A 25,007-nucleotide genomic window follows, 5' to 3' on the forward strand; every position below is an offset into this window, starting at 1 on the left:
AAGAATTCCAGCTGCCTGCTTCTGCTGTAAATAGTTCTTGCACAATTTTGAGGTGTGTTTAGGGTCATTGTCCTGTTGTAGGATGAAATTGGCTCCAATCAAGCGCTGTCCACTGGGTATGGCATGGCGTTGCAAAATTGTGTGATAGCCTTCCTTATTCAGAATCCCTTTTACCCTGTACAAATCTCCCACCTTACCAGCACCAAAGCAACCCCAGACCATCACATTACCTCCACCATGCTTAACAGATGGCGTCAGGCATTCTTCCAGCATCTTTTCATTTGTTCTGTGTCTCACAAACGTTCTTCTTTGTGATCCAAACACCTCAAACTTTGATTCATCCGTCCACAACCTTTTTTTCCAGTCTTCCTCTGTCCAGTGTCTGTGTTCTTTTGCCCATCTTAATCTTTTTCTTTTATTGGCCAGTCTCAGATATGGCTTTTTCTTTGCCACTCCGCCCTGAAGCCCAAAATCCTGAAGCCGCCTCTTCACTGTAGATGTTGACACTGGTGTTTTGCGGATACTATTTAATGAAATTGCCAGTTGGGGACCGGTGAGGCGTCTGTTTCTCAAACTAGAGACTCTAATGTGCTTATCTTCTTGCTTAGTTGTGCAACGCGGCCTCCCACTTCTTTTTCTACTCTGGTTAGAGCCTGTTTGTGCTGTCCTCTGAAGGGAGTAGTACACACCGTTGTAGGAAATCTTCAATTTCTTAGCAATTTCTCGCATGGAATAGCCTTCATTTCTAAGAACAAGAATACTGTCGCGTTTCAGATGAAAGTTCTCTTTTTCTGGCCATTTTGAGCGTTTAATTGACCCAACAAATGTGATGCTCCAGAAACACAATCTGCTCAAAGTAAGGTCAGTTTTGTAGCTTCTGTAACGAGCTAGACTGTTTTCAGATGTGTGAACATGATTGCACAAGGGTTTTCTAATCTTCAATTAGCCTTCTGAGCCAATGAGCAAACACATTGTACCATTAGAACACTGGAGTGATAGTTGCTGGAAATGGGCCTCTATACACCTATGTAGATATTGCACCAAAAACCAGACATTTGCAGCTAGAATAGTCATTTACCACATTAGCAATGTATAGAGTATATTTGTTTAAAGTTAGGACTAGTTTAAAGTTATCTTCATTGAAAAGTACAGTGCTTTTCCTTCAAAATATAAGGACATTTCAATGTGACCCCAAACTTTTGAACGGTAGTGTATATTTACACCCTTTCATAAATCTCCCCCTAAGTGTCAATACATGCACTCTAAAACATCTAGCACTGACAGAGACTAACTCCTTTGTTGTCCTAACCAAATAAATCAAACCTATGATGGCTGCCTTATAGGGCAGCCATTTATATGAGTTTCACTAATGTCTATTATTTCAAACTTGACCCGATAGGTATCACTCCTAGATGACATCACTATCCTATCTTTTAAATAACCAGCGTTTACATGTGGCGCCCACTCATGTGTTTAAATCACCCATGAAAAAACTGCTGCTTGGCAGTGAAACGTTGAGGCAGGGGGTTACTATGTTTTAAAGTGGGGAACATATATATTAGAAAAGAGAACCTGTGCATATAATTTCAATATAATTTGGAAGCTGCTGAGGGGCTACTTAGATGATCTTTAGAGAAAGCGGTGGTCTTCTGCCGCCTCTCCTATTGCACGGAGCAACCTCTAGCAGACCGTTAATGTGCTGATAGTGTTATTTCAGCATGTTGAAAGATCACAATGCACAATGTTGGCGGATTGTGACCTTTCAACAAGCCCTATTACGCTAAGTGATTATCAGCCACAACAGCTGGTAATTGGCCAAGTACGGCCAAAAATCCCTATGTGTAATAGGGTGCTTAGACTATGGGTAGAGCTGGAACCCCTATGTCTTAAACACAAGCTTTTTGTCTTTAGAACATTAGGATCACCTGTACCTTTGGTATTAGTTACCAGGGCCGGGACAAAGAGTAGGCAGGGGTAGGCGATGGCCTAGGGCGCAAAACTACAGGGGGCGCAGTCTGGATGGGTAATTACTTTTCTTACCCATCCATCCTGTCCCCCGCTCGCCCGCCAGCCCACCCTGCACTGTAACCAGGGCCGCATTGAAGGGAGTGCTGTAGGGGCCAGGTGACTCACAGAGAGGGGACGGTGCTGCTGGCTGTATACTGCATTGCTTAGTGAGAAGAACAGACTTTTACAGAGCTGTCCTTCTCACTAGGATGCAGTCTGGGGTCGTGCTCCCTCCCCTGTCAGCAGTCTGTAGGTCTCACCGGCAGGCCCGGGACAAGGAGTTTTGGTGCCCTAGGCAGAGAAGGCAAATTGCGCCCCCCCCCCCCCCCGAACCCAGCGTTATCAGAATCGGCGGTCAGTTTCCCTAAAGGCCCTATTCCAAGGAACGATTGTCGGGCCATATTCGGCTGATAATCGTCCTGTGGAATAGTAGGCAACGATCAGCCGACATCGTTCATGTCGGCTGATCGTTGCGTCGTTTGTCTTTCAAGCATGTTGAAAAACAAACGACTGATTCTATCATTTTACTGCAACACATACTGTACATGCCTTCACCACTGCAGTGGGATCCGGTGCCTTGCTAAAAAACATTTTTATCACAGGTTGAGAGTGTCAGGGAGGTGGGTCTGTGACAATGTCTGTGCACGCCCTGCTCTATGGCTGCTGCATCTTCAGGTCGTCTCCACTCCTCCAGCTGTCACTTATTCTGGAGGTTGTGGCAGCTTGAAGATACAGCAGTGGCCAGAGAGCAGGGCGTGCACAGACATCGTCACAGACCCACCTCCCTGGGATAAAAATGTTTTTTAGCAAGACACTGGATCACACAGCAGCGGGGAAGGTTTGAGACAGCAACTGTATTGCTTCCCACTGTGCCAGTGCTCCCCTGTGCCCCCATGTAGTAGACAAGCCCCAAAGCACCCCATATAAATTGGTTTGCCAAATATGTGCCCCCATACAGTATAGGAGATCTTCTTTGTGCCTCCATTTAGGTAGGGTTTAGTAGTGGAGGTATTGTGGATAAGGGGTGTAGTAGTACAGGTATAGATGAGAGGTGTAGTAGTGGAGGTATAGTGGATAAGGGGTGTAGTAGTTCAGGTATAGATAAGGGGTGTAGTAGTGGAGGTAGAGTGGATAAGGGGTGTAGTAGTTCAGGTATAGATAAGGGGTGTAGTAGTGGAGGTAGAGTGGATAAGGGGTGTAGTAGTTCAGGTATAGATAAGGGGTGTAGTAGTACCGGTATGGATGAGTGTTGTGTCAGTGCATGCAAGGAGTTGCAGTGTTGTCACAGGCTGACAGCTAACCTGTGACAACACTACAACTCCTTGCATGCACTGACAGCCTATGACATCACTACAACTCCCAGCATGTACTGGCAACCTGTGGCAACACTACAAACCTGTGGTAACACTACAAATCCCAGCATGCACTGGGATCCTGGGAGTCAGTACATGCTGGGAGTTGTAGTGTTGTCACAGGCAAGCTGTCAGTACATGCTGGGAGTTGTAGTGCTGTCACAGGCTAGCTGTCAGTACATGCTGGGAGTTGTAGTGCTGTCACAGGCTAGCTGTCAGTACATGCTGGGAGTTGTAGAGTTGTCACAGGCAAGCTGACAGTACATACTGGGAGTTGTAGTGCTGTCACAGGCTAGCTGTCAGTACATGCTGGGAGTTGTAGTGCTGTCACAGGCTAGCTGTCAGTACATGCTGGGAGTTGTAGTGCTGTCACAGGCTAGCTGTCAGTACATGCTGGGAGTTGTAGAGTTGTCACAGGCAAGCTGACAGTACATACTGGGAGTTGTAGTGCTGTCACAGGCTAGCTGTCAGTACATGCTGGGAGTTGTAGTGCTGTCACAGGCTAGCTGTCAGTACATGCTGGGAGTTGTAGTGTTGTCACAGGCTGACAGCTAACCTGTGACAACACTACAACTGCCAGCAAGTACTGGGAGGGATACACACACATACACTCACTCACTCACTCTCACACATACATGCATACATCCACTCTCACACACACATTCCCATGCAGGCACTTACATTTCATGAGGGATCTCCTTCTATCTTCCCAGCACCTGCAGCTCCTCTGTCGTCCTCCTCACCGGCACTATGCTCTCCCGCCCCTCCCCCTCCTGTCCTGCACAGACAGGAGACTGAAGCCATGAGGTGAGAGCCGGTGAGACCTACAGACTGCTGACAGGGGAGGGAGCACGACCCCAGACTGCATCCTAGTGAGAAGGACAGCTCTGTAAAAGTCTGTTCTTCTCACTAAGCAATGCAGTATACAGCCAGCAGCACCGTCCCCTCTCTGTGAGTCACCTGGCCCCTACAGCACTCCCTTCAATGCGGCCCTGGTTACAGTGCAGGGTGGGCTGGCGGGCGAGCGGGGGACAGGATGGATGGGTAAGAAAAGTAATTACCCATCCAGACTGCGCCCCCTGTAGTTTTGCGCCCTAGGCCATCGCCTACCCCTGCCTACTCTTTGTCCCGGCCCTGCTCACCGGCTCTCACCTCATGGCTTCAGTCTCCTGTCTGTGCAGGACAGGAGGGGGAGGGGCGGGAGAGCATAGTGTCCGTGAGGAGGACGACAGAGGAGCTGCAGGTGCTGGGAAGATAGAAGGAGATCCCTCATGAAATGTAAGTGCCTGCATGGGAATGTGTGTGTGAGAGTGGATGTATGCATGTATGTGTGAGAGTGAGTGAGTGAGTGTATGTGTGTGTATCCCTCCCAGTACTTGCTGGCAGTTGTAGTGTTGTCACAGGTTAGCTGTCAGCCTGTGACAACACTACAACTCCCAGCATGTACTGACAGCTAGCCTGTGACAGCACTACAACTCCCAGCATGTACTGACAGCTAGCCTGTGACAGCACTACAACTCCCAGTATGTACTGTCAGCTTGCCTGTGACAACTCTACAACTCCCAGCATGTACTGACAGCTAGCCTGTGACAGCAGTACAACTCCCAGCATGTACTGACAGCTAGCCTGTGACAGCACTACAACTCCCAGCATGTACTGACAGCTAGCCTGTGACAGCACTACAACTCCCAGTATGTACTGTCAGCTTGCCTGTGACAACTCTACAACTCCCAGCATGTACTGACAGCTAGCCTGTGACAGCACTACAACTCCCAGCATGTACTGACAGCTAGCCTGTGACAGCACTACAACTCCCAGCATGTACTGACAGCTTGCCTGTGACAACACTACAACTCCCAGCATGTACTGACTCCCAGGATCCCAGTGCATGCTGGGATTTGTAGTGTTGCCACAGGTTTGTAGTGTTGCCACAGGTTGCCAGTACATGCTGGGAGTTGTAGTGATGTCATAGGCTGTCAGTGCATGCAAGGAGTTGTAGTGTTGTCACAGGTTAGCTGTCAGCCTGTGACAACACTGCAACTCCTTGCATGCACTGACACAACACTCATCCATACCGGTACTACTACACCCCTTATCTATACCTGAACTACTACACCCCTTATCCACTCTACCTCCACTACTACACCCCTTATCTATACCTGAACTACTACACCCCTTATCCACTCTACCTCCACTACTACACCCCTTATCTATACCTGAACTACTACACCCCTTATCCACTATACCTCCACTACTACACCTCTCATCTATACCTGTACTACTACACCCTTATCCACAATACCTCCACTACTAAACCCTACCTAAATGGAGGCACAAAGAAGATCTCCTATACTGTATGGGGGCACATATTTGGCAAACCAATTTATATGGGGTGCTTTGGGGCTTGTCTACTACATGGGGGCACAGGGGAGCACTGGCACAGTGGGAAGCAATACAGTTGCTGTCTCAAACCTTCCCCGCTGCTGTGTGATCCAGTGTCTTGCTAAAAAACATTTTTATCCCAGGGAGGTGGGTCTGTGACTATGTCTGTGCACGCCCTGCTCTCTGGCCACTGCTGTATCTTCAAGCTGCCACAACCTCCAGAATAAGTGACAGCTGGAGGAGTGGAGACGACCTGAAGATGCAGCAGCCATAGAGCAGGGCGTGCACAGACATTGTCACAGACCCACCTCCCTGACACTCTCAACCTGTGATAAAAATGTTTTTTAGCAAGGCACCGGATCCCACTGCAGTGGTGAAGGCATGTACAGTATGTGTTGCAGTAAAATGATAGAATCAGTCGTTTGTTTTTCAACATGCTTGAAAGACAAACGACGCAACGATCAGCCGACATGAACGATGTCGGCTGATCGTTGCCTACTATTCCACAGGACGATTATCAGCCGAATATGGCCCGACAATCGTTCCTTGGAATAGGGCCTTTAGGGAAACTGACCGCCGATTCTGATAACGCTGGGTTCGGGGGGGGGGGGGGGGGGGGGCGCAATTTGCCTTCTCTGCCTAGGGCACCAAAACTCCTTGTCCCGGGCCTGTTAGTTACATTTGTGCTGTGCAGTTCAATATAAAGAACATTTAAAAAGAATCTTTGTTTTTTTGTTTTGTTTTTTAAGTCAACCAACTCATCAGATAGTGAAGCACCTAATGAAACAGAGTGTGAAGAAAAGCCACCTGTTATAAAGTCTGACACATCCAGTGAAGATGAAGGCAATGAAAAACAACAGGCCAACTCTGCAATGGTATGTACTATATATGTAAGTCATTAGGGTACACCACTAGATTTTCCACCTTGTCTTTATCATCTTTCATGAATAAAAGTAACCTACAGCAGAAACAGCTGAGGGCTTCAAAACTGAGCATAAATAATATAAATGTATATGTAGAAGTATAAAATATTATCTTCTACCATCCCTTGGTTGAGCTTGGTGTGTGTTTTTTTTGTTTTTGACCTTGCTATTTAATACATTAGGCTTTGTTTACGTAATTGGACGTTCCATGGCATGTGACAACAGGCAAAATAACACCATATCTTTGGATATGTGCTCTATGTATAATTTTTGTTTTTATGACGCAAAACAGATATTTTAGTTTTGTATATGTTTTTATATAGTTTTTTTTTTTCCCACAGCCTCCCCAGCAATCATCCAGTGAAATGGAGCCTGACAGCGTTTCTTCCTCTGAAACAGAGAATTCTGATAGTGACAAGGTGACATGACTTTTTAGTGTGATAGATAAAAAAAGTCATTGTGTCCATTTTGCAGTTTTTCTGCTATTATAAAACACTGGAATCTGCTGGTTTCATGTGGAAATATTTGCACTCTGTTCTTGCTGTAAGCTCTCCTGTTTATATGGGTTTAGTTTCTGACAGACATTTTATTGTGTATGTATGTGTCTATATTTTATTTGTGTATACACACAGAGCAAGTTTTATATTTACGTATATTAATATTTTCATTCTTTCCCCCTTCGGCCCCAGGATTTCACTCTGGAAAAAAATGTCCCGCGTGCCAAACTGAAGTCCACAACCTCTAGACAAGAGCCCAGGGTCAGATTTCACAATTTTTCACCTGTTCGTAGTACTGGTTTTAATATGCATATTGAGTGTACAAATGTAGGTATGTTTTTCCAGATAAAAAGCGATTCTGATTTAAAGTCTGACTCAGAAAGTGATGTGGAGAAACAGTCGTCTTCTTCATCTTCATCTGAGAAATCTGTTAAGAAAGCTCGGAAGATCCCCAGGACATGTTAGTAAACTCCATGGTTGCAGAAGCTAAAACAGTAGATTAAAGCTAAAGTGTAATAAATTATCTCTTTATTGTTTTACAGCAGGAAAAACGTCTAAACCACAAACATGGAAGTCTAAACCTGCATCTTCTGAAAGTTCTAGTAGTGATAGGTAAGTAAAACAAAGCCACTGGTTTTATTTTGCCTTGGTGTAAAGCCTTCCAGCACTTATAAAGTACTTTGGTACACTATTCGCCAAGGTGATCGCATGGGCCCTGCCACTGTGCTCCTATCAGAAGTAGGAAAATGGCTCTAGTACACAGCTGCATTTCTGGGAGCAGGGGCCTTATATCTGTGATCTTTAGGTCTGACCACATGATCATAGATGACATGAGATAAGTGATGAAATACATAAAGTGAAATAACCTGGCTGAACGGTGGTGGTTTAATTTTTTGGAAATAAACAAAATCCAGCTTTGCTTCATATTTGTGGCTTTCTAAATTTTTCTCCAAACTCAATTTTTCTTTTAAAATTTTCTGTTTTCTTCTCTACCTAGATAAGGGTATCAAACTTAAATAAACAATGGGCAAAAATTGAAAATTTGGACAAAGTGGCGGCCAACCTTGATATTTATTAACCCCTTGCCTCTTCAGCCTGTTTTGACCTTAATGCCCAGGGCCTATTTTTCAAATCTGACCTGTCTCTCATTAGTGATAACTCTGCAATGCCTTTAATTATCGCGGTTATTCTGAAAGCGTTTTTTTCGTGACATAATCCTTTTTTATGTTTGTGGTATACTTTGATACATTCAGTAGTTTTTTGTAAAAATAAAAACAAACAACATTTTAAGCAAATATTTGAAAAAAACTCTCCTTTCCTAAAAAAGATAGTCATGTCACATGAACTAATTATTAATGCAACATCTACAACATGTCTGCTTTAAGTTGAGGTCATTTGGTGAACGTCCTTTTACTTGTTAGAATGTTAGAGGGCTTCGAAATTTTGCAGTGTTTTTTTTTTTTTTTTTTTTTCCCCCCCTTCCAATTTTCATGAAAATTTCAGCTCTGATTTTATTAGGGACCAGTTCAGTTCTGAAGTGGATTGGTGGGGCCTGTATGTTAGTTACCACAGACATGACAGAGGCCTGATGAATTTTGGGGCCTTTGTTGTTTTTTTTGTTTTTTTTAGCCATTATACCATGTCACAGAGGCCTTGCGGTGCCAAAATATTTGTGTAAGACAAGTTTATGTTTCCATCGGTACCATTCTGGGGGACATGATGTGTTACATTTTTTAAGAGGTGGTATGAATAATGAACATAATTTAGCAGCTGTTTTGACCATTTTGTTTGTACGCCGTTTACTATACGTTACATATGACATGTTACCTTTATTCATCAGACCAGTACGAATACAGTGATATCCATTTTATATAGCTTTTGTTATAGTTTATGTTGTTTATACTCTAAAAACTGTTTGTGTCTTGCATATTGTAAGAGCAGTAATATTTTTATTTTTTCGCCAATGGAGTTATGTGAGGGTTTTTTTTTTTTTTGCGGCATAAGCTGACGTTTTTAAATTTAAAAGTTTTATTTTATTTTCAATAAGAACAACAGACAAAGGACGTTGAGTCCTGTTTAAGACATAAACAACATAGAAAAACAATAACAAGGCAATATACAAGCAGTATAAATCAGGGAGAATAGCCAAATAAGTACGATTGGTATCTGACACGATCAGGAGACCTGGCTACAAGGTGATAAGATTGCTTTCCTGACGTGTCTGCCCCCACAGGATATACCTATTGCTGTTACAACTTGCTCTAAATACAACTGAAAGATGTTAGGTAAAGAGAGAGCAGTAGCCAGGAGGACTCGGACTACGGGTATGCTGGCATCAGCCTGCCTCAGGCCCTGATAGTAGGGGTGATGGGCTCTAAGTGTGCAGCGGCCTCCCATAACAGCAGCAACTTGAGAATTACATGTACCTAGCAATGGCTAAAAGAAAAACTTGTCATAGGCAGTTAGACACAGCGACAGAAAAAGACAAGGACAAGGAGACACAGACAAGGGGGGGGGGGGAGGGGATGCCTCTACGTTAGCTGGATAACATGCGTTTACAACGACACATATTATGCTAGACAGTTCGGTCGTGCCTACCGTTAGAGCGGTGAAAATGGGCGTCGCGAGAGGGGGACAGCTCCCGTGTCGAAAAGAGCAGAATTGTTCAAACAGCCGCAGTTCTGTATGAGTCGGTAGAGCGGAAGAGCAACCATGGGCTCCAGGTGGCTGTGTACTTCTTTACAGCTGTTGGGGTGACCGCAATAAGATTTTCCATGTCATGGATTTGGGCAATTTCAGCGAACCAGCGAACCAATCATCTAGTGTAGGGGGCTCCGTGGATCTCCACCGTCGGGGCAGTACTGTCTTCGCTGCCTGCAGGAGGTGTCTGGCTAAGGACTTCTTGAATCTGGATTGGGCAGTGGGGAACATATACAACAGCACCGCTTCTGGGGTGTTGGGGATAAGGACACCTGTGACATTGTGTATAGTGCGTAGGATAGTCGACCAGTATCCCCGAAGCCGCGGGCACGTATACCATATGTGCGACATAGTCCCCTCAGCCTCTTCACACCGCCAGCACACATCAGGTACCGTGGGATACCACTTGTGGAGAAGGGTGGGGACACGATACTAACGGGAGATGATCTTATAACTAGTTTCTTGTGATTTACATGCCAGTACCGCCTTGTGTGAGAGAAAAAAAGCTTTAGACCATTGCTGTGGTGTAAAACTTTTCCCCAACTCTGACTCCCAGGCCGAGCAGAATGATGGCAAGTGCTGGGAGCCTGAGGACAGTAACTGTTGGTATACCACGGAGATGATGTGTGGAGGACAGGGAGAGGACACGGATAGATGTTCGAAGTCTGTCAGTTCCTGGTGTAAAGTGTGCGTGCGTTTAGAAGTGGAGTAGAAATGTTGCAGTTGGGCATATTCAAACGAATGCTTAACAGTAGGTGGGGTCGCATCCAGGATCGCTGGCAGGGGTGATAGTGAGCCCTGTTTAAGTACCTGATAGAAACGAAGGACCCTGTCGGCTGGGAGCCCTAAGAAAGATGAGGAAAGTCCCGGTGTAAACTGTGGGTTATGGGAGTCATCGGTCCGCATTTATGCAGCAAAACGTGAGATTTGCCCGCTAAATGCAGGGAGGCTAACGTATGTCGAGTAACGTAGGACAAGGCAGTGTCGTCTCATAAGGAGGGTGACCAGGTCCAGGGAAGGGTAGAGAGGGGTCTGGAGCACTGTGCCTGCGCTAGTTGAACCCATAACTTAGAATTAGAATGATGGACCATGTCCAAAATACGAGCGTGGACACAGGCCAGGTAGTATAAACGGCAGTCTGGCAGACCAATCCCGCCCGCAGCCTTGGAGCGAGACAAGGTCTCTCGCCTAATCCTGGGGCGACCCATGGACCACACGAAAGAGGTGAAGCAGCGTTGCACTCGTTTCCAAAAGGAAATGGGGATGTGGACGGGGATGGTCTGCAGCAAATACAGAAGCCGAGGCATTAAGGTAATTTTCAAGATATTGATTCTCCCAAACCGTGATGCCAGACGCAGGCCAAGCAAATGGGAAATTGGATTGAATGGTGCTAACCATTATGGGGTCCAGGGACACGTTCAAGGCCTCAGATTTGGAGAGATTGATTTTAAAGTTGGCCCAGGCTCCAAATTGGTCCAACCGAGCCATCAGGGCGGGAAGGGCGACATGCGGGTTTGTGATGTATACCGGGAGGTCGTCCGCAAAGGCTGAACATTTATACTCCCGATTCCCAATACGGATACCCGTGATGTCTGGGTCGGAACGAATAGAGGTTAATAAATTCTCCATGATTAAGGCGTATAGGAGGGGGGACAAAGGGCGATACTTATAGTAAGATGTGTCAAAGGGGGGACAAAGGGCACCCTTGCCTAGTTCCATTAAAAATGGAGAAGGGGGCCGAGAATGTCCCATTCACCTTCAGTTGAGCCGAGGGGTTCTTATATAAAGCCAGTATCTTAGTAAGGAAAGAGGGGCCGATTCCAACATGTTGCAGGGTTTGTGTCAGGGAGGGCCATGAAATCCTATCAAAAGCCTTTCTGGCGTCTAGCGAAAGGATCATTAGAGGAACGTGGCACGTTTGCGCATAGTGGATAATATCCAGAGTTTTGAGGGTATTATCGCGGGTCTCCCGCCCTGGCACAAAGCCCACTTGGTCAGGATGGATAAGGGAGGGTAAGTGGGCATTTAACCTATTAGCCAGTAACTTAGAATAAATTTTTAAGTCTACATTCAGCAGGGAAATTGGGCGATAGCTGCTGCAGAGCTGGGGGTCCTTACCTGGTTTTGGGATAAGAGTGATATATGCAGTGGTAGTATGGGGCAGGAAAGGAACAGAGTCCGAGATAGAGTTAAAGGCCAGAAGCAGCATAGGGGAAAGAAATTCCGAAAGAGCTTTGTAGAACTGAGCAGTCATCTGGTCCTGGGCTCTTCCCCCCGGGTAACTGTAAGATCGCATAGGCGATTTCATGTGTGGCAAACGGCTCCTCCAAGTCCTCTATGCCCTCATCGGGGAGACGCGTTGTGAGGGGTGGAGGGGAGAAGGGCCCAGGAGTCATGACCCGAGCGGTCGGAAGATGATATAGGGAGGAATAATATGTGTGGAAGGTGGATGCTATTTCCGAGCTATGATGTGTGAGTTGGTGAGCGGAATTTCTGACGCAGCCAATATGCATTTGTGCCATCCGATTCTTCAAGGCTCTGGCCAACATGCGCCCACATTTATTGCCGTATTCATAAAATTTACTACGGCATGTTTGGAGAAGTCGCCCCCAAGACGCTTCAAGGAGGCGCTTAACCTCCAAGCGGGCAACTTGCAAGTCCCGTAATATAGGTAGGGACAGGGCACGCTTATGGGCCAGCTCCAGGGAAGAAACCTTGGCAAGTGCCTTTTGCAGGGAGATGGCCTTCGCCTTTTTGAGCCTGGATCCGTGCTTTATAAGCACTCCCCGAAGCACACATTTAGGTGCCTCCCACTGAATAATGGGGGAGGTTGTGTCAGCTGCGTGATCAGTGCGAAAATGCGTAATAGTTTGCTTCAGATCAGCTAAACATACTGTATCTAGAAGCAAAGACTCGTTTAAACGCCAGGACCACGCAGTCTTCGATAGGAACGGTAGGGTAAGAGAGCAGTAGACCGGGGCGTGATCCGACCATAGTATATTGCCTATGGAGGCAGTCGCCAACCACGGCAATGCACTATGTTGGATAAGGATATGGTCAATACGGCTGTATGTCCCATGTGGATTAGAAAAAAAAGTATAATCCCGGTCAGCTGAATGCACCAAGCGCCAGGCATCATAAAGTTGTAGTTGGAGCAGGGCGTTTTTGACTTTTTTTATCGCTGGATATGAAAAACTCGAGCGGCCTGTGGAATTGTCCAAGGACGGGTCTAATGTGAGATTAAGGTCTCCGCAGAGGAGCACGGTCCCCCTGGCCAGGGGGAGGGAAAGATCAATCAGGTTCAGGAGAAAAGCAATTTGGTCTTGGTTTGGGGTTTAGGTGTTAATTATGGTAAAGATGTGGCCACTAATGGAGAGAGTAAGTAATGGAGAGAGTAAGTATTAGGTATCGCGCCGCTGGGTCCGTCGTGCAAGATAATATTTGACATGGCAGGGACTTGTGTATAGCTAGGGCCACACCCTTGGTTCTGGAGTCAGGGTTGTTGGCGAAAAACCATTGTGTATAGTGTCTGTCACGGATGGTGGGTGTATGGCCTGTTTTAAAGTGCGTCTCCTGTAAGCAGAGTATGTGTACCTTCCGGCGGTGGAAATGATGGAGAACCTGCGATCTTTTCCGGGGCGTGTTTAATCCCCTCGCGTTATAGGATGCTATGTGTAGGTCCGCCATTCATAAAGGATGTAGGTAGGCACGGCCGAAGACCTCCAGGGAGTGATCGGGACTGGGATATGAAATGAGACAGAGAAAATCAGGGTGGGGGAGACACAGACAAACAGGGGTGCACACAAAGACAACAACAGCAGCAAAAGCAAAACTGCAGCGTATACTTTAAGAACCACAAACTGAGTACTACCAGACCCGGAGACGCCCAGGGTGGGTTTCCCATCTATTGGGGGGAAGAGACAGCTAAACATGTGAAGGCATAGACCTAAGGCTCCCTCACAGACCCAGATGATGAAATGCAAACAATTTACAGGCATAACTCGGCTGAAAAACATATAAACTGATTAAACAGTAACGGGGATAGCTGCAAGCTACTAGATACTAAATGCTGTCCACGGCTCAGGGGAGACGGGCTCGAGAGCCAGCATGGGCTGGAGAGTGCAAGGGGGAAGCTGGGGCGGGTCGGGGGCCATCCCGCCTGGAGGGTCGGGACCCCACGGACGTAGAGTTGGAAGATCGGGGCGATAGAGGTCTTTTGGCGTTCCTGGAGGAGGTCAGCAGCGAGGGCCATTCAGGTATGGAGATGTCGGTGATGTTTAAATCCTGTAGAAATCCCGGGATGTCTTCTGGCGCGCGTAGGGTGAGGGTTCGACCATTCAAGCGCACAATGAGGGCGAAGGGGATATTACGGTCACGCAGGACCGGGAAAGGTCCTGTAGGATGAGCAAAGGCGCTACTCTGTAGGTGACATTGCGTCGGCGCCGGGCTCTCAGGAGGATTTCCTCTTTAGTGGAGTAAAAGTGGACGCGGCAAATAACGTCCCTGGGTCTCTGGCCGTCTCGGCTGGAGGCCGCAATGCTCTGTGCGCCCTGTCTATCTCGATGTGCGTATTAGGTGGTTGCACCAGGAGGTCATTAAAGATGGTGGATAGCACAGCAAATAGCTCAGAGGGAGGCACAGATCCGGGAGACCGCGGATCCTGAGATTATTGCGCCTATTGCGGTTTTCAATATCGTCCATGTATTGTTGCAGGACAAACAGTTGATCAGAATGCGATTGTACATCGTGTTGAAGAGCTAACAGAGTTGTGGAAGTAGTCTCCTGCGCAGTTTCTAGTACATCTACTTTAGATGAGACCGTTGTGAGTTCAGCACGAAATTGCGCAAATTCATGTTTGCATTCATCTAGTAATTGCTTGGCCAGAGTGGAAATGTCGGTTTTAGTAGGAAGGGACTGGGTGAGAGCCCTGAGATCCGCTAGGGACACCGGTCTATTATCATCCAGTACTGAGGAGCGGCTAGAAGTCAGTGGAAATGACAAGTCTGGGATCCCAGAGGTTGCAGGTTGGGAGCGAACCCTGAAAATAGGGGGGGTGCCCTCCAAGGAAGGGGGTACGTCCGGCAGCCTCCTAGGGGACAGCACTCGGCCGTGAGGTGACACAGCAGTGGCCGGTGCATGGATGAGGGCAACCGTGTGGGTTACAGCCGCTGTGGTATGCGGGGGTGAGCTGCCCCAAGAGGATCCTGTGGACCAGTGGGATGATGAGGTAGGGGAGAGTCCTCCTTGTGCAGGGTGGGGTAAGGGCAGGGGGTCCCCCAGCTGGGTCTGAGCAGGCATTGGGGGTGCAAACCAGGGGTTGTGCTCTGTTCCGCTGTCCCATGGTACCGCCTGGGGGTGGAGGCCTGATGTAGTATTGGGCGGCAAGGCCGCAGTAGGCCCGATGAGGGGGTCGCCCTGGGAGTGGCGCGGTGGCGGCGCCATAGATAGGGGGGCGCAGTGCGGGGCCACCGTTGAGGGATGAGGTACCTGTCGGACACTCGAGCCAGTGTCCTCCTGCTGCCGCCGCTCCTCCGGCGGTCTCCGGGTTTGCTGTGCGCCGCTCGGCATAGAATCAAGATGGCCGCCGGAGTTCCCGTCAGGCCGCGCGTGCAGCTGCAAGGAGGCTGGAGCGGTCGTCTCTGGTGGCTGCAGGGAGATGTTGGTGCCGGCGGAGGTCTTCGGTAGGTGCCGGCACTCAGTTGCGGCCACAGATGACCTTGTGCGGGCTGCTGTAGGGGGATCGGGCGCCTCGTCAGCATGGCGGCGGCCATGCTCTGTGTCCTGCAGCTCCGTCCCTGGTGCGGGTGCTGGTGGCTCTGGGCGGGCGAAATATGCCCCGATGTCCCCCTGTGGGGATGCAGAGCGGGTTGAGGAATGCCCCCTGTTCTTTTTAGCAGTCTTCCCCATGTTAAAAGCGGCCGATGCCAACAGATTGAGGTCTGGGTCTGCAGGAGCTCAGGCTGAAGCGTCCTCACACGGCCATAGTTGGTCACGTGGGATTAACAAAAAATTTGTAATTATTATTAGTTTTTAATTAATTTTTAATTCCGAGGGTGGAGGGGTCGGAGGAAGCTGATCTCCTGCTGCCCGACTGTTAGGTACAGCGGGGGGAGGCAGGGAGAGAATGACGTTCCGTTATTTTGCAGGAACTACCTGCATTACATGACGTTCCCGAAACGTCATACTGCGGCAAGGGGTTAAAGCATGTGTGTGGCGTTTCTGACATTGTCAGAGTGATGTGTCTCTCCCAGCGCTGTGCACTATGATTAAATTATATGATTAACTAGAAAATGTACCCGAGGCTGCCCGGGTATAAAGTGTCAGTGTGTTAATTAGATTTGTTCTAAGGTGCCCAGGAGGCCAAGCTAAAGGTATTGTTTCTTCTGAGTTAATCAGTGGAATTAGTGTATACCTGTAGTGCATAGTTGGAGGGGTTCTGTATACCCACAATGTATAGTTTTTAGGGGTCTCGCATATCTGTAGTGCATAGTGGGGGGGGCTGTATACCTATAGTGTGTAGTTGAGGGGGGCTGTATACCTATAGTGTGTAGTTGAGGGGGGCTGTATACCTGTAGTGTATAGTTGAGGGAGGTCCTGTATACCTGCAGTGTACAGTTGGTGAAGGTCCTGTATACCTGTACTGTATAGTTCGGGGGTCCTGTATACCTGTAGTATATAGTTGGTGCTGTATACCTGTAATGTATAGTTGGTGGAGGTCTTGTATACCTGTAGTTTATAGTTTGAGGGTCCTGGATACCTGTAGTGTATAATTGGTGGAGGTCCTGTATACCTGTAGTGTATAGTTTGGGGTCCTATATACCTGTAGTATATAGCTGGTGGAGTTCCTGTATACCTGTAGTATATTTGGGGTCCTGTATACTTGTAGTATAGAGTTGGTGAAGGTGCTGTATACCTGTATTATAGAGTTGGTGTAGGTCCTGTATACCTGTAGTGTATGGTTTTGAGGTCCTGTATACCTGTAGTGTATAGTTTGGGGTCCTATATACCTGTAGTATATAGTTGGTAGAGTTCCTGTATACCTGTAGTGTATAGTTTGGGTCCTGTATACCTGTAGTATATAGTTTTGGGGTCCTGTATACCTGTAGTATATAGTTTTGTGGAGGTCCCGTGCACTTGTAGTGTAGAGTTTTGTGGTCCTGTATACCTGTAGTGTCCTGTATACCTGCAGGGTTGTATTTACCTGTATGGCAGTGTTATTCATTCACTGTGTGTCGGTATTGGTCATGTCTGGTATGGGGGTGTTATCCAGTCATAGTATGGCGGTATTGGTCAGGTCTGGTGTGGCGGTGTTATCCAGTCATGGTATGGTGGTATTGGTCAGGTCTGGTATAGCGGTGTTATCCAGTCACAGTATGGCAGTATTGGTCAGGTCTGATACGATGGTGTTTTCCTGTCACAGTATGGTGGTATTGGTCAGGACTGGTGTGGCGGTGTTACCCAGTCACAGTTTGCCGGTATTGGTCAGGTCTGGTATGGCAGTGTTATCCAGTCACAGTATGGCGGTATTGGTCAGGTCTGGTATGACAGTGTTATCCAGCACAGTATAGCGGTATTGGTCAGATCTGGGGTGGCTGTGTTATCCATTCACAGTATAGCGGTATTGGTCAGGTCTTATATGACAGTGTTATCCAGTCATAGTATGGCGGTATTGGTCAGGTCTTATATGACAGTGTTATCCAGTCACAGTATGGCGGTATTGGTCAGGTCTGGTATGACAGTGTTATCCAGTCACAGTATGGCGGTATTGGTCAGGTCTGGTGTGGCAGTGTTATCCAGTCACAGTATGGCGGTATTGGTCAGGTCTGGTGTGGCGGTGTTACCCAGTCACAGTATGGCGGTATTGGTCAGGTCTGGTATGGCAGTGTTATCCAGTCACAGTATGGCGGTATTGGTCAGGTCTGGTATAGCGGTGTTATCCAGTCACAGTATGGCAGTATTGGTCAGGTCTGATATGATGGTGTTATCCAGTCACAGTATGGCGGTATTGGTCAGGTCTGGTATGGAGGGTGTTATCCAGTCACAGTATGCGGTATTGGTCAGGTCTGGTGTGGCGGTGTTATCCAGTCACGGTATGGTGGTATTGGTCAGGTCTGGTATAGCGGTGTTATCCAGTCACAGTATGGCAGTATTGGTCAGGTCTGATATGATGGTGTTATCCAGTCACAGTATGGTGTATTGGTCAGGACTGGTGTGGCGGTGTTACCCAGTCACAGTTTGCCGGTATTGGTCAGGTCTGGTATGGCAGTGTTATCCAGTCACAGTATGGCGGTATTGGTCAGGTCTGGTATGACAGTGTTATCCAGCACAGTATAGCGGTATTGGTCAGATCTGGTGTGGCTGTGTTATCCATTCACAGTATAGCGGTATTGGTCAGGTCTTATATGACAGTGTTATCCAGTCATAGTATGGCGGTATTGGTCAGGTCTTATATGACAGTGTTATCCAGTCACAGTATGGCGGTATTGGTCAGGTCTGGTTTTCACAGTGTTATCCAGTCACAGTATGGCGGTATTGGTCAGGTCTGGTGTGGCAGTGTTATCCAGTCACAGTATGGCGGTATGGTCAGGTCTGGTGTGGCAGTGTTATCCAGTCACAGTATGGCGGTATTGGTCAGGTCTGGTGTGGCGGTGTTACCCAGTCACAGTATGGCGGTATTGGTCAGGTCTGGTATGGAGGTGTTATCCAGTCACAGTATGGCGGTATTGGTCAGGTCTGGTGTGGCGGTGTTACCCAGTCACAGTATGGCGGTATTGGTCAGGTCTGGTATGGAGGTGTTATCCAGTCACAGTATGGCGGTATTGGTCAGGTCTGGCAGTGTTATCCAGTCACAGTATGGCGGTATTGGTCAGGTCTGGTATGACAGTGTTATCCAGTCACAGTATGGCGGTATTGGTCAGGTCTGGTGTAGCAGTGTTACCCAGTCAGTTTGGTATACCTGTTGTGCCCTGTATATACATGTACTGTATAGATGGAGTAGGGGGTCCTGTATATACATGTACTGTATAGATGGAGTAGTGGGCCCTGTATATACATGTACTTTATGGATGGAGTAGGGGGTCTACCAGTTATTTCTGTGGATGTTGTGAGGCAGCTGCCCTAGCAACCATTGCTCCCTGTGAAAATGAAAGCAGTAATCCTATTGGTTGCTAAGGCTCCAACCGCCGTGTCTGCTGCAGCTAATTATATCACCTGTGTTTGCGGTGAGGAGATTTCCCCATTCATCTCTATGGGGCGCCTCTCTTTCCCCTCCCCCTCCCCTCCTGTACATCTGGCGGGGGACGGGACCTTCGCAATAACCTTCCCGGGCACCCAATGTATCTGTGTGCCAAATTTGGGGTCAAACGGTTCAGGCGTTTGGAAGTCTATAGAGGACAGACAGACAGACAGACGGACAGAAGGACAGACAGACAGACAGACTTTGATTTTTATGATATAGATTGCCTTGACATGTGAAGTATAGGAAGGCAGAGGGCAGGGTGATAGCCTAAGAGAGACAAATAAGCCCCCTAATAGTGTTCTGTATAGTCTCCAGCCCTCCTAATAGTGCTCCATATAGTACATACAGTATGTAGATGCTCCAGATACCTCCCCACCCCCCCCCCCCCCCCCCATGTAACCTGATACTTGCTCTATGTAGGCAGATACTTGGCCTATGTGATCAGACGCCATGTGATCAGACGCCATGTACTAAGAAGGACAAGGCTGGTAGGAAGAGCCGGAGAAGGGCAGGCTCGGAGCAGTCTCTGAGGTCCAATCAGTGACACTCTCTTTCCTTCCCCTGAACAAAAGAAAAAAGAATGAGGACAGAAAAGCTCTGCACATCCAAAAATAATATGTAAGAAAAAATGTTATTATACAAAAAATTGAGAAAACACACAGAACAAAAAGAGAAGCTGTATACAGCAATAAAAACAAACTCTAAGGGGGAGAATACTATAAATCTCCCCACCAACCAGGATCCTCTATATGAATAAATATGCCATGCCAGCATGCAATAATAACAATGAAATTACACAATACATGAAATGGTATATACAAAATAAATGAATATAGCATGCATGCAATAATGTAAAAGGCTGTGAGGAGATGAGTGACCCCGGTAATAACCCTACCCCACGCGTTCCGTCAACAGAGTGCAGACTTTTATCAGGGCTCTTTCCTTCCCCTAGCAGTATCACTAAGCCTTGCCCCTCACACAGAGTGCCTGCTGATGAGCTGCTGCTGGGGGAAGGAAGGTGAGAGCAGCAGCGGTGATATGTGCCAGGACATTGCTGAATGATAGCAGTGTCCCAAGCACCAAAAGCAAAAGGTTAAGAAACACTGGCCTAGAAGATTATAATTTGGGTTGCCTAAGAAGTAGTCCGAACCGCCCATAATATAATCCGCTGCAACATCGGCTTGCCAGCTCTAGGAAATTTATTGATTTCCTCGACGGGCCAGAGTTTGACATGCCTGATCTAGAGTCTGAGTGCCTTGTCTTTCAAGAGTTCCTCCCTGTCCACTGTCTGAGCTTTTGTGTAAGGGTCTAGCTGACTGCTGTCCATTATGAGTGCGGTGATCTAGGTAGATTGGCACTATTCAGCTGCAATTCACATTTTAAACTGTGGACACTGTCACACACTTGTTAGGTAAAGAAGGTACATGGTACTTTTCATATAACGGCTGTACGCGCTCACATACGCGCGCCTTTCCGCCGGCTCCATAGACACCATTCTATGGGCTGGCTGATTCCACATTCCGCCGAAAGAACTGACATGTCAATTCTTTCGACGGAATGCGGAATCAGCCGGCCCATAGAATGGTGTCTATGGAGCCGGCGGAATTCCGCAGAGTTTATCAGCGAGAATTCCTCAATGTGAACCCACACTTATGCTGGATAAACAGATCGCAATCCATAGGTAGTCTATAACAAATAGAAAATCGCAAACTGTAGATTTTTTGCAGGATTCTTAGTGATAAGCTGCTGCCAAAAACTGCTCTGGAGAAATGAGTTGGTGAGAATCTGTAGTATGTTTGTCAGTATACCAGTACAGGAATGACTGGGATTGCTGGGATCTGTAGTTCTATACAGTGCCAGTCCAAGTACATTCTACAGATACTTGCTTATTTGTCTAGGGTAGAGGTTTTGTAGTAGTAAGCAAAGCATCTGGTGTCTGTGACACCTCTTACCCGTCCCGATGGAGATACAGCAGCAGAAGCGATCAGGGCCAGCCTGTGGCAATGCGTCCTTGTGAAGTGGCAGTAGCAGTTCACACACTCTGTGCGGCTTTGCTCTGGATGCTCTCACCGCCCTCTTGCTGATGCTCTCACTGCCCTCTTGCTGTCAGTGTCTGATGCAGCGATATTTAGGTACGACCAGCCGTTCTTTTGGAGAGAATGACATAAGTTGAGTGGGGCCCCAATAGTTAAAATGGTGTATAGGACTTGCTCCTACATATGTGTGGGAGCATAATGTTTTGCAATATGCGTTTCAGAGTTTAAGATTCACTCCATCAGTGGCACGGTATGTTTGTATGGTGGAGGGATGATAGTTTTATCTCCCCCCTATACCTAGACAGACTCTTACAACCATATGTGCAAAAAAACGCCATACTATTTATGTGACACGAGAGATAATAAAACTTTTGGAACAATTCCCCTGGACCCCAAACCACATCATGACAATGGACGTCAGTTCATTTATACACTATTATCGAACATGAACGTGGCATTGAAGGCGTTAAAAACCACCTTTCAATGGGTGACATGAGACCGGAACAGATCCAACTCATTCTAGATTTCATTAGATACATCTTGCAACAAAATTACTTTTATTTTGAAGGCCACTATTATCTGCAGAGGACCGGGACCGCTATGGGGACCAGATTCTGGGACCGCTATGGGGACCAGATTCACGCCCAGTCTCGCTAATCTCTTCATGTCTGCATGGGAGGAGGTGGCAGTTACCCCGAATATGGGCGCGGGTCTGGTCCTCTAGTGTAGATACATTGACGATATTATCATGTTATAAGATGATGCACGGTCTAAGCTATACATCTTCATTACAAACCTAAATACTAACGATTGGAACATCAAGTTGTCTCCATTTATTAGCGAAACACAAGTAGAATTTCTGGACCTCTACATTAAGGCCTCCATTAACAGACTAGAATGCCGAACATTTCAAAAAACCCACAGCTAGGAATAGCTATATTCTTTTTAACAGCTGCCAACTGCCAAGGTGGCTAATGAACGTGCCAACAGGACAATTTAGACGGTTGAAAAGAAATTGTACATTACCCGAACAATTTGAAATCGAAGCCGAACTCCTTACTGCCAGATTCCAAGAAAAAAAACTATCCAGATCAAATTATCCAAACCTCTCTAAATAAAGTTAAACGTTTGAATTGGGACACATTCTTTGATCCAACAGTTAGAACTCCGGCAGATAGGTCAGATTCTTTCATTCTACCCTTCAATGTAGAGTACAAGAAAGTTGAGAGAGTCATCTCAAAGAACTGGCACAAAGGGACAAAAATCTAGGAACACTACTACCCCCAAAACCCCCCATTATCTATACCAAAGCTCCCAATCTGGGAATTCAAATTGCTCCTACTGTTAGAAAAACAAACAGAAACAGAACAACATGGTTAGATGTCTCTGGGTTTCACAAGTGTGGCTCATGTATGGGGTGCAAAACCACCAACACCCCTAGAAGTATGACATCAATCACATCTACAGTCAATGATTACAAGTGGGACATCAAGGAACTTCTGACATGTAACTCAAAAGGCGTTATTTATGTGATCCAGTGCAGTTGCCCGAAGCAATACATTGGGAGGACTAAAAGGCAACTGAAAACCAGAATTTCTGAACACATTCGTAATATCAAAAAAGGAGAAATGGCACATCCTCTATCACTTCACTTTAGAAGAGTGTCACCAGTGCAACCCCTCTCACCTGTCCTTTGCAGCCATCCAGAATGTCCTGAGGGTTTGAAGAGGTGATTACATCAGCAAAATGTCCCGTATCGAATCACAAAAAAATCGAGTTTGACAGCCTTGAGCCTGCGGTTTTAAATGCCGAATTGGAACTATTCAGGTTCCTATACCTATCTTTTTTTTTTTTTTTTTACCATGTGGCCCCTTCTCCATGGTCCGATATGTGTTGGGCCGTCTTACACAGCACCGGATCTGCCCCTGTAGCCTAGGCCCCATGGCCCACTGTACTATTAATCATTCCAGATTGATCTTTTACCCCATGCACTTAGGTTTAACGTACCCAGGACACTTCATATGATCTAGTTCTCTGACTTTTATTTCATAATTCATAGTGTCTTACTGACCTTTTGTGCTCAACTCTGTTGAAAAGTCTCCAGCCTATATAACTGCAATCAGACATCATTATCACACCCCCTTCTTTCCCTGCCAAATGACACCTTTCCCGATATATATTTAAATGGAAAATTATACGATTATTATTTCATTATTTGTATATATGGAATGACTAATAATTTTATATGCTGTTTAGTTATTGATAGCTATCAGTTGTGTTTTTGTTTAGTATGATTCATGTTTATCCATTTTATTTATTTATATTATTCTACCTTCATTGTTATCTTCCTCATGTCTCAATGCCCATGAGTATAAAAATTGCCAGACAACATGCCAGATCCAGTCCGGATTTTCTTATTACCCAGATCCAGTTCTTGTTTTCCTATGAACCTGAACATAGGCTGATCATGTGATCAGGGGGAGATAAAAGTATCATCCCTCCACCATACAAACATACTGTGCCACTGATGGAGTGAACCTTACACTCTGAAACGCGTAGGTATACACATAATGCTCCCACACATGTGTAAGAGCAAGTCCTATTCACCATTTTAACTATTGAGGCCCCACTCATTTTCTCCAAAGAAACTGCTGGTTATACCTGAATATTGCTGCATCAGACACTGACAGCAAGAGGGCGGTGAGAGCATCCAGAGCAAAGCCCCGCAGAGTGTGTGAACTGCTACTGCCACTTCACAAGGACGCATTGCCACAGGCTGGCCCTGATCGCTTCTGCTGCTGTATCTCCATCGGGACGGGTAAGAGGTGTCAGACACCAGACGCTTTCCTTACTACTACACAGCCTCCACCCTAGACAAATAAGCAAGTATCTGTAGAATGTACTTTGACTGGCACTGTATAGAACTACAGATCCCAGCAATCAGTCATTTCTGTACTGGTATACTGACAAACGTACTACAGATTCTCACCAACTCATTTCTCCAGAGCAGTTTTTGGCAGCAGCTTATCACTAAGAATCCTGCAAAAAATCTACAGTTTGTGATTTTCTATTTGTTATAGACTACCTATGGATTGCTATCTGTTTATCCAGCATAACATTCATTGTTGCTGATTGATATAGGGTTGCTACCCTGGGGAGCACAAACCGCCACAACTACGTGATTGCATCTGATCTACTGTACACAGCAAGCCATGTGGCAAAGACATGTAAAAAGCAGGGGATCTAGATCCACCCTGATTCCCCCCCCCCCTTGCAATGCGTCTAGGGAGCAGACCCTGAATATAGAGGGTCTGTCTGCCCTCGGTCGCCAACGGCCGGACTCTGCGCCCAAGAGACATATCAACCTCGCTGTCTGTCTCTGCCCTGCATACTACCCTCCACCAGCCCCTGCCCACCCAGCCTCCCATTGTTGGGCGCGTCAGCGGGGCCCCAATGCCGGCAGAAGACTTCAGATGGTGAGTACTTCATCCCCCCACCCATCCCTGTCCCCATCCCCTTGGGTCAGGACGATGTTGAGGGCAAGGAAACCCGCCTCAGCCCGGTTTTATCAGGCAGGGTTGCACTCTGGTCTGTCTCTTAGTTCCCTCAAGGTCAGCCCATCTAGGTCAGCCCATCCCAGTGGCAGCCATGGGGACGTGGCCTAGATGGTGATGAGGTCACAGAGGGGCAAGGCATCCAACGCGGATGTGAGGGGGCCAAAGTGGCGCAGTGGCCATGAAGCCCCACGTGGCAAAATCCACCAATTTCACTGGACCAAGAAATCTATTACAAAGTAAGGTATAAAAACTGTAGAGAAGTCTTTATATAGAAAGGGGTGACAGTATCACTTTAAGTTGACTGACCATAACAGA

The 25,007-nt window shown here is 46.9% G+C and overlaps 1 protein-coding gene across 2 annotated transcripts in view; it reads left to right on the plus strand.

Annotated features, from left to right (window-relative positions):
- HDGFL2 (HDGF like 2) overlaps window positions 1–25,007 on the plus strand; it is a 107,766-nt gene that overhangs the window by 30,180 nt on the left and 52,579 nt on the right. For both annotated transcript variants that reach the window (XM_069962563.1, XM_069962562.1), the window contains exons 4-8: window positions 6,491–6,616; window positions 7,006–7,083; window positions 7,354–7,422; window positions 7,507–7,621; window positions 7,704–7,773. In XM_069962563.1, coding sequence (XP_069818664.1) covers window positions 6,491–6,616; window positions 7,006–7,083; window positions 7,354–7,422; window positions 7,507–7,621; window positions 7,704–7,773 — 458 coding nt within the window. The remainder of the gene's footprint in view (window positions 1–6,490; window positions 6,617–7,005; window positions 7,084–7,353; window positions 7,423–7,506; window positions 7,622–7,703; window positions 7,774–25,007) is intronic.

The sequence above is a fragment of the Dendropsophus ebraccatus genome, chromosome 3 (assembly GCF_027789765.1).
Source record: "Dendropsophus ebraccatus isolate aDenEbr1 chromosome 3, aDenEbr1.pat, whole genome shotgun sequence".
NCBI lineage: Eukaryota > Metazoa > Chordata > Amphibia > Anura > Hylidae > Dendropsophus > Dendropsophus ebraccatus.